Here is a 14,207-nt window from a genome sequence, read left to right on the forward strand (position 1 = left end):
AAATAAGTTATCCAATCAAAAGATGAATGGATTAAAAAAAAACAAGAACACCACATGACCCTCACTTTAGCCTTAAAGACACTCATAGACTAAAAAGAACAGGAAAAGATATGTCAAGCAAACGATAAATCCTTCCCCTACTCCACCCCCAAAAGCAGGGGATCTATACTTAGCAGGCAAAATAGACTTTAATGTAAATATGATAAAGAGACAAAAAATGGTCATTACAAAAAGATACAAAAAGAAGTTCATCACAACTGTAAATATTTACACATCCAGTTAGCAGAAACTAACAGAACTGAACAGAGAAATATACACTAATACAAATATAGTTGGGGACATTAATACCCTACTTCTCAACAATGGATATATCATCCAAAAAGAGAATCATTACGTAAACTGTGAATTTGAACAAACGGATCTAACAGCCATAGACAGAACTTTCTATCCAGTAACAACAAGATATATACATTCTTCTCAAGCACAGTACATTTTCCACAATGTAAGTCTTAACAAACACAAGATGACTGAAATTACACTAAATATCTTCTATGACCACAATGGTATGAAACTAAACATCATTAACAGGAAAAAGAAAACAACCCAGAAAACTCTACAACTACAAGGAAATTAAATAATACTCTCCTGAACAACTGATGGATCAAAGAAGAAATTAAAGGGGAAATAAAAGAGAATCTTGAGAAAAATAAAATGGAAACAAAATTTATGGGATGTTGTAAAACTAGTTCTAAGAGGAAAAATTCACAGCAATAAATACCTACATTAAGAAACAAAAAAGACTAGTAAATATTGCATATTTTACAAATTGAATGTTTGTAGCAACCCTGCATCAAGCAAATCTATTGATACCATTTATCCAGCAACGTTTGCTCATTTTGTGTCTCTGATAATTCTCTCAATATTTCCAATTTTTTTTCATTATGATTGTTATGGTAATCTGTGATCAATGATCTTTGACATTACCATTTGCAAAAAGATTACAATTCACTGAAGGCTCAGATGATGGTTAGCATTTTTTAGCAATAAAATATTTTTTAATTAAAGAAGAAAAAGTAAGATCTCAAATAATCAACCTAACTCTACAGCTCAAGAAACTAGAAAAAGAAGAGGAAACTAAGCTCAAATTTAGCAGAAGGATGTAAATAACAAAGATTAGAGCAGAAATAAATGAAATGGAAAATAAGAATATAATAGAAAAGTTAAAAAAAATTAAGAATTGCTTCTTTAAAAAGATAAAACTGACACATCTTTACCTACACTAACCAAGGGAAAAAGAGAGAGGACCCAAATCAACAAAATTATACACCGAGGAAACCAGAATTGAAAGAGACACGTGTACCCCAATGTTCATCGCAGCACTGTTTATAATAGCCAGGACATGGAGGCAACCTAGATGTCCATCAGCAGACAAATGGATAAGAAACTTGTGGTACATGTACAGAATGGAATATTACTCAGACATTAAAAAGAATACGTTTGAATCAGTTCTAATGAGGGAGGTGAAACTGGAGCCTATTATACAGAGTGAAATAAGTCAGAAAGAAAAACACCAATACAGTATACTAACGCATATATATGGAATTTAGAAAGGTGGTAATGATGACCCTATATGCGAGACAGCAAAAGAGACACAGACGTATAGAACAGTCTTTTGGAGTCTGTGGGAGAGGGAGAGGGTGGGATGATTTGAGAGAATAGCATTGAAACATGTATATTATCATATGTGAAACAGATTGCCAGTCCAGGTTCAATGCATGAGACAGGGCGCTCAGAGCTGGTGCACTGGGATGATCCTGAGGGATGGGATGGGGAGGGAAGGGGGTTCAGGCTGGGGAACACATGAACACCCATGTCCGATTCATGTCAATGTATGGCAAAAATCACTACAATATTGTAATTAGCCTCCAATTAAAATAAATTTAAAAATATATAAATGAAAGAGGAAACATTACAAATGATGTTTGTAACAGAAATACAAAGGATCATAAGAGGCTATGAACAACTGTATTCCAACAAACTGGGCAATCTAGAAGAAATGAAAAAATTATAAGAAACACACAACCTACCAAGACTGAATCATGAAAATTAGAAAATTTGGACAAAGTAATTGCTAGTAAGAATACTGATTCAGTAATTAAAAAAACCCTCCAACAAACAAAAGCCCAGGAGCAGATGACTTCACTGTTGAATTTTACCAAACATTTAGGGAAAAATTAATGCTAATTCCTCTCAAAGTCTTCCAAAAAATCAGAGATGGGAACACTCCCAGACTCATTTTATGAGGTCAGCATTACCCTGATACCAAGCCAGAAAAGGATACTACAAGAGAAGAAAATTACAAGCTAGTATCTCTGATATACAGATGCAAAAATCCTCAACAAAATACTAGCAGACTGAATTCAACAGCACACTAAAGGAATTATAGCCCCTAAAAACAAGATTTATACCTGGGATACAAAGATGTTTCAATACACGCAAATCAATAAACATGACATGCCATTTTAACAGAATGAGGATAAAAATCATGATTATCTTAATAGATGCAGAAAAAAAATTGACAATATTCAACATCTATTCATAATAAAAACTCTTAGTAACTTAGGTATGGAAGGATTGTACCTCAACATAACAAAGGCCATATATAACAAGCCCAAAGCTAAAATCTACTCAATAGTAAAAGGTTAAAAGCTTTCCATCCAAGAGTTAGACTAAGACAAGGGTGTCCACTTTCAACCACTCCTGTTAAAAATAGTACCTGAAGTCCTAGTACTAGAAATCAGGCAAGAAAAAGAAATAAAAAAGCATTTTATATATAGAAAATAGAGATGTAATGATGACTATAGTTGACACTACTGGATTGCATATTTGAAAGTGACTAAGAAAGTAAGATTCAACCAGTCCCTCCTAAAGGAGATCAGTCCTGGGTGTTCACTGGAAGTACTGATGCTGAAGCTGAAACTCCAATACTTTGGCCACCTCATGCGAAGAGTTGACTCATTGGAAAAGACCCTGATGCTGGGAGGCATTGAGGGCAGGAGGAGAAGGGGACGACAGAGGACAAGATGGCTGGATGGCATCACCAACTTGATGGACATGAGTTTGGGTCAACTCCAGGAGTTGGTGATGGGCAGGGAGGCCTGGTGTGCTGCAATTTATGGGGTCGGACATGACTGAGCGACTGAACTGAACTGAAGAAAGTAAAGCCGAAAAGTTCTCACTGCAAGGAAAAATACGCTTTTTGTACCTAAATGAGATGATGAATGCTAACTAAACTTATTGTAGAAATCATTCACAATATGTATCAAGTCATTATACTGTACACAAACTTATACAGTGCTATATGTCAATGATATCTCAATAAAACTTAAAAACAAACAAAACCACAAATTACTACCTTACAGTTCTGTATGATCTTACTGTGCTAAAATCAAGGTGCTTGCAGGGCTCTTCATTGCCTTTTCCACTTTTTAGAGGCTGTCTGCATTCCTTGGCTCACAGCTCCTTCTTCCATCTTTAAAGTCAGCAATGAAGTATTTTCAATGATCAATCTCACTCTGTTTCCACTGTCACATTTTCTCCTCTGACTCTGACCATCTGCCTTCCTCTCCTAAGGAATTTTGTGTTCATACTGAAATGAACCAGATAATCTTCCCATCTCATGATCTCTAACTTAATTATATAAGTGATGGTCCTTTTGCCACATAATATATGTTCACACGTTTTGGGAATTTGGATGTCAACATTTGGGGAGGGAACAAGAATTATTCTACCTACCACAAAGGGCATTTAGAATAAACATAGTGATTTGTGGATGGACGAGCTATTAGTGAAGTTTGAACTTTATGCAATTACTAAGTTAATATACCATGTCAACTGATATCTGAATTGTGTTGCAGGGACACTAGTGTGATATAAGTAAGCCAGGGAAACGAATTTTTCCATAACTGAATCTTGCAAAGCAAGGAGTGCCTGTTTTTTAAGTTCAGCTGATAGGTCCAAAAGGATGAAGAAAACGCATGTCACCACAAATACAAAGCCATGACTACAGAAAATGAGGTGGACGTGACCTATACACCTCCACTCATATTTGAAGAACACTCATGTAGCTTTTCTAAGAAACATGGTACAGGTAAACATGGAAAAAACTCAAGAAATAATGATGTAACTTTCCTCTTACCTCTGTCTTCTTCTGCCCACTTCCCCCAACCATCAAAATGTCTGAGGATCACGTGCACTAATATCCAACTACTAATAGTGTATTACATTTTGCTTATAAAGCAACTGAATTTAAAAATTGAGATTAACAAACATAAAAGAGCCCTTTGATAACTGATTGAGAATATAATAAACACTTCCTGTTACACAGACATTGTTGAGCAAATCATAAAATAAGAGGACACACAAGCTTCTGAAGCTTAGACAAACACAATTTTAAAAACTGAACTGCTGGGATAAAGTCTGAAATAAATTAATTTTATTAACAGCAAAAGAAAAAAAGTTGGTTATTCAGCTCTGACTGGGATTATAAAGTACAATCTTTTATGATGCCACAGAGAAAGAGGCAATACGGGACTGATTAGAGGAAGTGTTTCCCTTCTCTGGCAGTGCTATCTTACAATGCAATATAAACATACGATCTTACAGATCAGAACACTTCTTGGAGAGGTGTAGCTTGTAGCTTGTTTTATAATACCTAAGTATTAGAAATACATTCATTGTATGAATTGGAAGAGGAAAAGGAAGAAGAAATGGCAATTGATGAAAATCCATACCTAGACTACATCCATATCAAGTCTTACCACATTATAGAATTCTTAATTTACTTGCCAATGCTGTTTTAAAATACTACTTCAATAGTCTTACACTCATATTGGATGAAAATCATACACATCACGTAACCCTGGTGGTTTATGTTAAACCAAATCCTTATCTGCCTCTAGCTCCTGCTGTATCACAAGTGTCTGAATCCTGATTGGGATGAAAATGCCCCTGAGGCATAAATGTTTCTTCATGTTCAACCAGGCAGATTAGACCCAAAGTGCTAAGTACATAATTTCAAGCATGTGTTCTGAAACTGTTTAAAGCCACAGTAAACTATAAAAGGCAATTTCACAGGTATTCTTTTTGAGGGTGAATATAAACATTAAACTTGATATTTTGCCTCAAGAGTAGTTTTTTACATTATAGAGGATTAAACTGATACACATTTTGAAACTCTCACTATAAAATTACTATCCTAAATTCATCAAGACTTGAGGGGGTTTCTATTTTCATAAAGTAGGTGAAAGGGCAATCTCTGTTCTTTCCTTGTGATTTTACCTATACCAGGCTTCCCTACAATCACACATCAAAGTCCTTCAGCTCCCCCCAGCTGGCACCTATCTTCATTTTCACTTTCAGTTTCACAGACAGTTTTATGGCACTTTCCATTTCATTCTTGACAATCTGAGCTACCTACAAAAAAATAAAAAAGAGGTTAACAAAGAAAACGAAACTAAAAAAAGAAAAAAAACAGAAGGAAGAAGGAAGGAAGAAAAAAAGGGGGGGTTAACAAACTCTGTACAAAGAATCTTTGCCAGCCCACCCACTGAGGTGATAAGGCAGACAGGAGCTCTTCACTCTAAGCCAGAAAAAAGCCAGCATCCCACACTAGTCTGCACCAAGGAACTGGAGCTCTGCCAGGTTTACTAGAATGCTCAGAGCTTTGAAAGACTCCAAATTCTCATCTGACTTCTCACAGACAAAAATATTCTTGCATCAGGAATTTCTTTTAAAATGGGTTTAAAGCTGAGCACTCTGAGCTCCTTCTCTGCCCTTAGGTTTTCTACTTTTCTATAGCCATCCTGGGGCTAGAGAATGGTTCCAGAAATCTCATGTATCTTAGCCTGACCTAGTATCTTAGCTCTCTATAGAATGCACACAAACACTGCAAAAATACCTGAACAACATCTTCTTCTGCCACTTCATATAAGAGTTCATCATGGAGCTGAAGGATAAAGAAGCCTCCTCTGATGGGGCAGAACATCCCTTGCAGTTTTTTCTTTGGCAACCATCCTAATCCATGAAAAAAGCAGCAAAACTGATCAGTAAGTAGGTCTCTGGGCTTTGGGAAAGTTTTTTTAAAAGAGAGATTTAAGAAATCTTGAGAAATTATAATTAAGAGAGTAAAACACATAAAATTTGGAACTATCAAGAAAAAAACTACTTGTTGGTTGCCACCTAGCCCACCTATCAGGTAAATTCAAATCTCCACAGACTTCCTCCCAGAAATGAGAACTCTAACAAAGACGTCAATAAATGGAGTTGACTGACACTCCCTGAAGATGTCTTTTTCTGGCCAGAGTGTCATCATGGTAAAACTGGTCCCCAGTTGGACCACACACTCTAGACTAGGAATTCTAAACCCAGTGTCCAATTGTGGACTTCAGAGAACATACAAATTCCTGTAGAGACGATCTATACATTTTCAACAAGTTCTCAAAAGAACTCATGAATACAAAAATGGTTAAAAATCTAGACTTAGTCACTATTTCCTAATTAGTGGGCCAAGTGGTTTAGATTATGCCCCTCTGATCACCAAAATAAGCTTCAACATTAATACTTTTGGAGTAACACCCTTCCATCGTTTGCCCATTTCTCAGAGCAATCCTTCCTTTCTGCCATCCAAATTTCCTTATTTTCAGGAGAGCACAGAAACCATCTCCTTCAGTATCTGGTACTTCCCTCAGAGAACTCTAACTCCCACTACCTGCAGCCCAAATTTTCTCAGAGGTGGCTCTCATAGGGTAAGACAGCAAAGGCAGATGATGCATGGCAGGTTGCTTCCATACCAGGGCTGCAAAGGCTGTGCATGTTTGCCAGTTCTGCTTAAATCTGATCTACCCCATTGGACTCCACTTTTCTTGCATCACTGGCTGTCTGGATGGGTTAGGTTTTCTGCTTTCTGATCACTCTACCTTTGTCCTTTTTGATTTCCCTTGGTTACTTTGGCTTCAGACACAGAATGCCATGATCCTCCTGTTCCCTGTGAGGTCAGCTTCCTCAGGCTCAGCTTCCTTTGATGTCCCTGACCTACTACTGCCTTTAACTCAGCATTACACAATGAGGTCATCCTTAATGACATTTCCACATTGTCTTCCACTGATTCTAAAGCTTGATACTATCTATACCTTCATTTGGACACTGCATCATTCTGCTGTGAAAAGTCATGTAACTATTTCACAGTCACATATCATATCTTCCATTCTTTTACAGATTTAAAATTCAAACACAGGTTGATAACTTTCCTCCTAAATTCTCCAAAGCACACAGTACAATGTTATTCCCCCAAATAAGTTTTGACCATACATTCTTTCTACAAATACAAAAGTGTGAATGTGTACATGTGTTCAAGGAAGGTCATGAACAGAAAACATGTTCCTTTTTTGGAATATCAACTGACTATAAATTTATAGTTTATTTCTGGAAAGTTTAACTACTTAGTTTTATATACACACATACATATATATATAAATATACACACATATGCATACATACATACACATATTTTTTTAAGGTTTCTATATAGGGACTTACAGTGCTAAAACCAGGATAACTGGTCACCCTTACTGTACACTTATGAGAAAAGAAGTCTAAAAAAGGAAAATAACCTCTGAGTGTTATTAAGAGAATAATTTGACTTTGCAGATGCTTTGAAAGGGTCTCATGGATCATCTTTGGTCCACAGATCATACCTTAAATTAAAAAGTGTTTCCAGGGAACTCCAAGGAGTATTTTCCTTTTATGATCTCCTTCTCTCATAAGTGTACAGTGCAGTAAGGTGACCAATTATCCTGATTTTAGCAGTGGAAGTCCCACATCATGGGAAACCATCAGTCTCCCACAAACTGGGACATTTATCATCCTAGACTCTACAGAGGGTTTTCCATTCCAGAGGTTATAGAACAGGAAATATTGCTACAAATTGAATGCAAAAATATATAACAGAATCTATCCTCTCTTAAGCCAGACACTAAAGAGATTTTCAGAAAAGTAAAATAAAGCCACTCATTACCAATTTTTTTTTGTTCTGAAAAAAATGTCATTATTTTCATAAAAACTATGTTACTTGTGTTAACACATGGTGGGTTTATTATTATTTGTAACTTAATAAATATTTTTAAATTATCAGTTTTAACTTCTAATATGGTATATATCGGTAGATATAATGAACGTAAACAAAAACTTTTGAGATTCTTAATAATTCTAAGAGTGTGAAGACATCAGGAGACCAAAATGTTTACGAACTGTTGAGAAATCAATGTAAGTAATCTTCCCTTTTCTTTTCTGATGTAATTAGTCTCAACATGTTATAACAGGGGCCACATTTATGAACAAACCTGTTCTGTCACTTTGGAGCAAACTCTCTCGATGACCATGGGATTTGAAGGTTGAGTGGAAGGTCTCTAACTGCTTCTGAATATTAACTGTGGCTATTTTGACAATATCAGCCGCCGAACCTTGGACTCTTGTGTTGATAGCCTGACGCTCAGCCTATGAAAAACAACAATTAACAGGTAATGCATCAGATACACCAACATACTTTCATAACTGCTTTTAGTGTCCACAGATTAGTGCTCACATGTGCAACAAGATTGGAAATCTGGAACAGATGTAACCCAGGACATCAACTATAAGCTTCATCCTAAGATTAATAACTAGAATGATCCAGGGCCCTAGATTCTGGGCTGTCATTCACATGAGGACAGACTAAACAGAAGAAGAAGGTCAGATTGCTGTAGTCTAGGCTTCAACACTCAGTTAGGAAGAAAAAACTACATTACACTTAAAATGTATCTATAAGTTCAAAATTATTTTAAAAAATATTTTATCAATGTTCTAAACTTCACCTTAAAGAATCTATTCCTCAAAATACAATTCCTCTTAATCCTAAATAGACATAATTGGAATACCATTCTTTGTGATGTGAGTTGGAATGTTTCAAGTACATCCCCCGTATCAGTGGCCTTTTAGTCCTACCCAGAGTTTGGCCACAGCAAGCCTGCAGCCCTCTGTTATGAATCAGAGCTTTCTATGGGCTGCTGGGGCTAGTAGTTAGCTGCTGGTGAAAGTGCAGGTCCTAAATCCCAAGGTATTAAGTTAGAACTTCCCTGAAACTACTGCTGCCATGAGCTTCTTGGCAGGCAACCACAGTTGCTAAAAGTGATCATCCTGGGGCTACAGGAACTGGGATGTAGGTCAATATTCAAGGTGTAATTGGTCTATGATTACCACTCCTGTTGTCCCCAAAGGGCTCAGAAGATGGGAAGGGTCTACTCACTGGAGGGATCTATGTAGCTTGAGAGGTGTTCTCTAGTTGCCTGTCACCTGGGCTACATCCAACTCCAAGTATATTAAATACTGGTTAAAGAGATAGACTTTAAAAAAAATTAATAACTAGTTCTGTCAAATGCTGATGAATCCATCCTAAACACACTCAGCTGTCACTGTTTTAAGAGTGACTGAATTTCAAAGTTCTACTGATTACTCCCTTTCTTAAAACCATATGCCTTTGTGTAGTGGATTGTTATCATTGTTATAACTTGCTACTTTTCTCTGTGAAGTCCTGAGCCTCCATCCATTGACATGTGATTCAAAGTGTTTTACACTGTCACGGACTTAACTTGTTTTGGCCAATAAAATGTTAGCAAAACTTAAATATGGCACATGTAAGGAGTTTTGGAAGCTATCTAACACCATCAGAACAAAGGGTTTATTCCAGATAGGGACTTTTCTTCATTTTGAATTTTAGAATGAAGAAAATACAGAACACAGCCACAGTTAACCCAGAACCAAACTGTAACATGAATTAAAAATAAAGCTTCTTATTATAAGTCACTGAAATTCAGGGCTTATTTTTACTGTGACATAAGCAAATAAAACCAAAATATATACCTCATTCTCATGATACTATATTCCCCTGAGACTATTCCAAAATAAGAAAACTGGACAGTCTCAGCTTTGTGTCCCACAGTCTCAGTCCCTTCCCATCACTAGTGCATTTTCACATACATAAAAATACGCAGCTTTCTGATAATGGGAGATTACGTCATTAGGACCAACCCTCCCACTGATGATAACCAGAAGAGCTTGTCAGAAAATGCCTCTTTGAAAGAATCAGACAGGAAAAAGTGAAGAATTACAGAACCTAAAAAACTAGGAGAGAAATGAAACCAAGGAGGTGACCCTAGCTATGGAGGTCACCCTTTTTCCCAGGGAAATCAACAGATTCCTGAAGAGGCAGCTGAGAGGATAAAAAGCTGAGCAGAACTTGATGGTCTTGAGGAGTGATAACAAACATTTGGGTTCACAGCCCAACAAGTAGGAGGAAGCCTGGTAAAGAGACAATACGATTGTTTTTATAGAAAACTAAGAAAAACAAAAGTCAATAGGAAGAGACTATAGGAACACAAGTATGAGATGTATTAACTACATGCTATTATCAGACTTATTAGACTATAAAATGATCATGCTATCAAGAAAATAAAAGACAAAACTGAATATTTCAGCACAGAATCACTCATAAGAGCAAAATAAAAACTCTACCACCAAAAATATTAAAATAACATAACTTAAAGCACTTAAACAGTGCTTTCTCTGTATGTGTGCAGTGGGGAGATAGTACTGACTTGGAAAGAGCATAAAAAGGCCTTCTGGGGTGCTGGAAAAGTTCTAGATCATTCTGAACTTAAAAGCTCAACAGTTGCAAATTAGGCAACTTAAAGATAAATTGGAAGAAAATATCCATTATCAATCATGATGAAATACAAAGATGGAAAATACCAACCAGAGGATATGAAAAAGGAGGAATTAAAGACAAGTTTTAAAATTTTGTATTAAAAGTTCCAGAAAGAGAGAAGAGATTTCAATGAAACAATGATTGAAGAAGAAATGGCTAAGAATTTTCCAAAATCAACAAAAGATCTCAAGGTACAGATTCAAGAGGTCCTAATGCACACCAAAAAGGATCAATTAACACACATCCACACACAAAGGCACATGAGGTGAGAAAAAAAAAACACACAAACTTATATCACAGAATACCTGCTGGAAACCACAAGGAAAGAAAAATACTGCATTGAAAGCAACCTAGAAAAAAAAAGGCAGATTACCTTTAAAGAAGAAACAGACCAGGGTGGGCCAGTTACAGATACAGGTCAAGTCTGGCCTATCACTTGCTTCTGTAAGTGAAGTTTCCCTGGAAGACTGTGTCTGTGACTGCATCTGCACTAGTAAAGTAGAGTTGAGTAGTTGTGATGGAGACTGTATAGCCTACAAGTACATATATAAGAGAGCTAACTTTTTCTGACACAGCACTATTAAAAACCTAAAGGGAAGCTCTACTTACTGGTAAAATGTTTAAAATTTCCCTCTGAGATCTGAAAAGTGGCAAAGATGTTCACTATCACTAATTCTATTCAACACTGTACTAGCTAGTAAGTCAAGCAAAAGTTAAAAAAAGATTAAGACTTGGAAAGGCGGTTAAAAAACTATTTTAGGGAGAGATAGATAATAACTGTGCAAACAGAATACCTGAAAGTATCTACAGATAACATTTTGGAATTAACAAGTAATATTTGCAAGGTTTCTAGACAAGAAAACAATAAAGACAATTATCCTTCTATACTAGCAGCAAAGGGTTAAAAAATGTAAAAAGGGAAGGAAAAGAATTGTTAAAGATACCATTCACAAGAGTATTAAATTTTGCAAATATCTAGCTATAAATTTAATAAAAACCTTGTAAGATCTCTTCCCCAAAACTAGACATCACGTTGAGAGAATTTTAAAAGACCTAAGTAAATGGGCATATATAACTTGTTAAGCCTTTGACTGTGTGGATCACAATAAACTGTGGAAAATTCTGAAAGAGATGGGAATACCAGACCACCTAACCTGCCTCTTGAGAAATCTGTATGCAGGCCAGGAAGCAACAGTTAGAACTGGACATGGAACAGCTGACTGGTTCCAAATAGGAAAAGGAGTACGTCAAGGCTGTATATTGTCACCCTGCTTATTTAACTTATATGCAGAGTACATCATGAGAAACGCTGGACTGGAAAAAACACAAGCTGGAATCAAGATTGCCAGGAGAAATATCAATAACCTCAGATATGCAGATGACACCACCCTTATGGCAGAAAGTGAAGAGGAGCTAAAAAGCCTCTTGATGAAAGTGAAAGAGGAGAGCGAAAAAGTTGGCTTAAAGCTCAACATTCAGAAAACGAAGATCACGGCATCCGGTCCCAGCACTTCATGGGAAATAGATGGGGAAACAGTGGAAACAGTGTCAGACTTTATTTTGGGGGGCTCCAAAATCACTGCAGATGGTGACTGCAGCCATGAAATTAAAAGACGCTTACTCCTTGGAAGAAAAGTTATGACCAACCTAGATAGCATATTCAAAAGCAGAGACATTACTTTGCCGACTAAGGTCCATCTAGTCAAGGCTATGGTTTTTCCAGTGGTCATGTATGGATGTGAGAGTTGGACTGTGAAGAAAGCTGAGTGCCAAAGAATTGATGCTTTTGAACTGTGGTGTTGGAGAAGACTCTTGAGAGTCCTTTGGACTGCAAGGAGATCCAACCAGTCCATTCTGAAGGAGATCAACCCTGGGATTTCTTAAGGAATGATGCTGAAGCTGAAGCTCCAGTACTTTGGCCACCTCATGTGAAGAGCTGACTCGGTGGAAAAGACTCTGATGCTGGAAGGAATTGGGGGCAGGAGGAGAAGGGGACGACCAAGGATGAGATGGCTGGATGGCATCATGGACTCGATGGACGTGAGTCTGAGTGAACTCTGGGAGATGGTGATGGACAGGGAGGCCTGGCGTGCTGCAATTCATGGGGTCGCAAAGAGTCAGACACGACTGAGTGACTGAACTGAACATGTTTATCAACTGGAAAACTCAAATTTATAAATATGTCTCTTAATCCCATCTTGATCTATGAACTCAAAGCAACTGCAATTAAAAAATCCCAACAGGGGTTTGTGTTTGTATGGAAATTCACAAGCTGCTTCTATAATTTATATGAAAATGCAGAAAATCCAAGAACAGGCAAATATTCTTGGGGGGGGCAGGCAGGGAGAAAAAGCAAGTTGTGAAAACCTACTTTACCATATATCAAAACATCTTATAAAAAGCAGCTGTATAACTAAGGCAGTATGGAGGCTTAACTGCTCAGTCGTGTCCGCCTCTCTGTGACCCCCTGGACTGAAGCCGGTCAGGCTCCTCTGTCCACGGGATTCTCCACGCAAGAAGAGTGGAATGGGTTGCCATCTCCTCCTCTAGGAGATCTTCCCAACCCAGGGACTGAATCCACTTCTCTTGCATCTCCTGCATTGGCAGGCAGATTCTTTACCACTGTGCCACCTGGGAAGACAATATGGCAGTGCTTAGAGGATGAGTAAATACAAAATACCAAAACGATGTGTCCAGAAACTGACACATCCATACTTGTAGATTTAATTTTTGGCAAAGGTGACTCTGCAGAGCAGGGGTGAGGTGGGTGAGGTGGGGGAGGAAACAGTCTTTTCAATAACAGCTTGTACAACTGTATATCCATAGGGGTAGGGAGAAATCTTGACCCTAAATTTTGCTAAATGCATAACAATCAATTCCTAGTTGATTGTAAATATAAATTTAAAAGTCAGAACCAAAAACTTCTACAGAATTGACACTGGGGTAGAGAAACCTTTCTTAAATAGATCATAGAAAGCACTACAATAATACAAAAGACTGATAAAGCCATGTAAGCAAAAGACTCATATCTGGAATATAAATGTAAAAGTCAAAGTGAAAGTGAAGTCACTCAGTCGTGTCTGACTCTTTGCGACCCTATGGACTGTAGCCTACCAAGCTCATCAGTCCATGGGATTTTCCAGGCAAGAATACTGGAGTGGGTTGTCATTTCCTTCCCCAGGGGATCTTCCCGAACCAGCGATCAAACAAGGGTCTCCTGCATTGCAGACAGACGCTTTACCCTCTGAGCCACCAGGGAAGTCCCTTAAAAATGTAAGGACTCTCATAAATCAATTAAAGGACAGCCAACTCAAAAACAAAAAGACTTGCACAGGTGCTTCACAAAATTTATCCAAGTGGCCAATAAATATATAAAAAATGAAGTTCAACATCACTAGTCATCAGGGAA

General features: G+C 37.3%; 1 protein-coding gene across 1 annotated transcript in view; it reads right to left on the reverse strand.

Moving 5' to 3' along the window:
• Positions 1–4,642: 4,642 nt before the first annotated feature.
• Positions 4,643–14,207, reverse strand: part of POLQ (DNA polymerase theta) — a 108,642-nt gene continuing 99,077 nt past the window's right edge. The window contains exons 28-30 of the mRNA XM_068977320.1: positions 8,400–8,553; positions 5,960–6,075; positions 4,643–5,475 (exon numbers count right to left, since the gene is read on the reverse strand). Coding sequence (XP_068833421.1) covers positions 5,362–5,475; positions 5,960–6,075; positions 8,400–8,553 — 384 coding nt within the window. The 3' untranslated portion in view covers positions 4,643–5,361. The remainder of the gene's footprint in view (positions 5,476–5,959; positions 6,076–8,399; positions 8,554–14,207) is intronic.

This window comes from Capricornis sumatraensis, chromosome 1 (assembly GCF_032405125.1).
Source record: "Capricornis sumatraensis isolate serow.1 chromosome 1, serow.2, whole genome shotgun sequence".
Classification (NCBI taxonomy): Eukaryota; Metazoa; Chordata; class Mammalia; order Artiodactyla; family Bovidae; genus Capricornis; species Capricornis sumatraensis.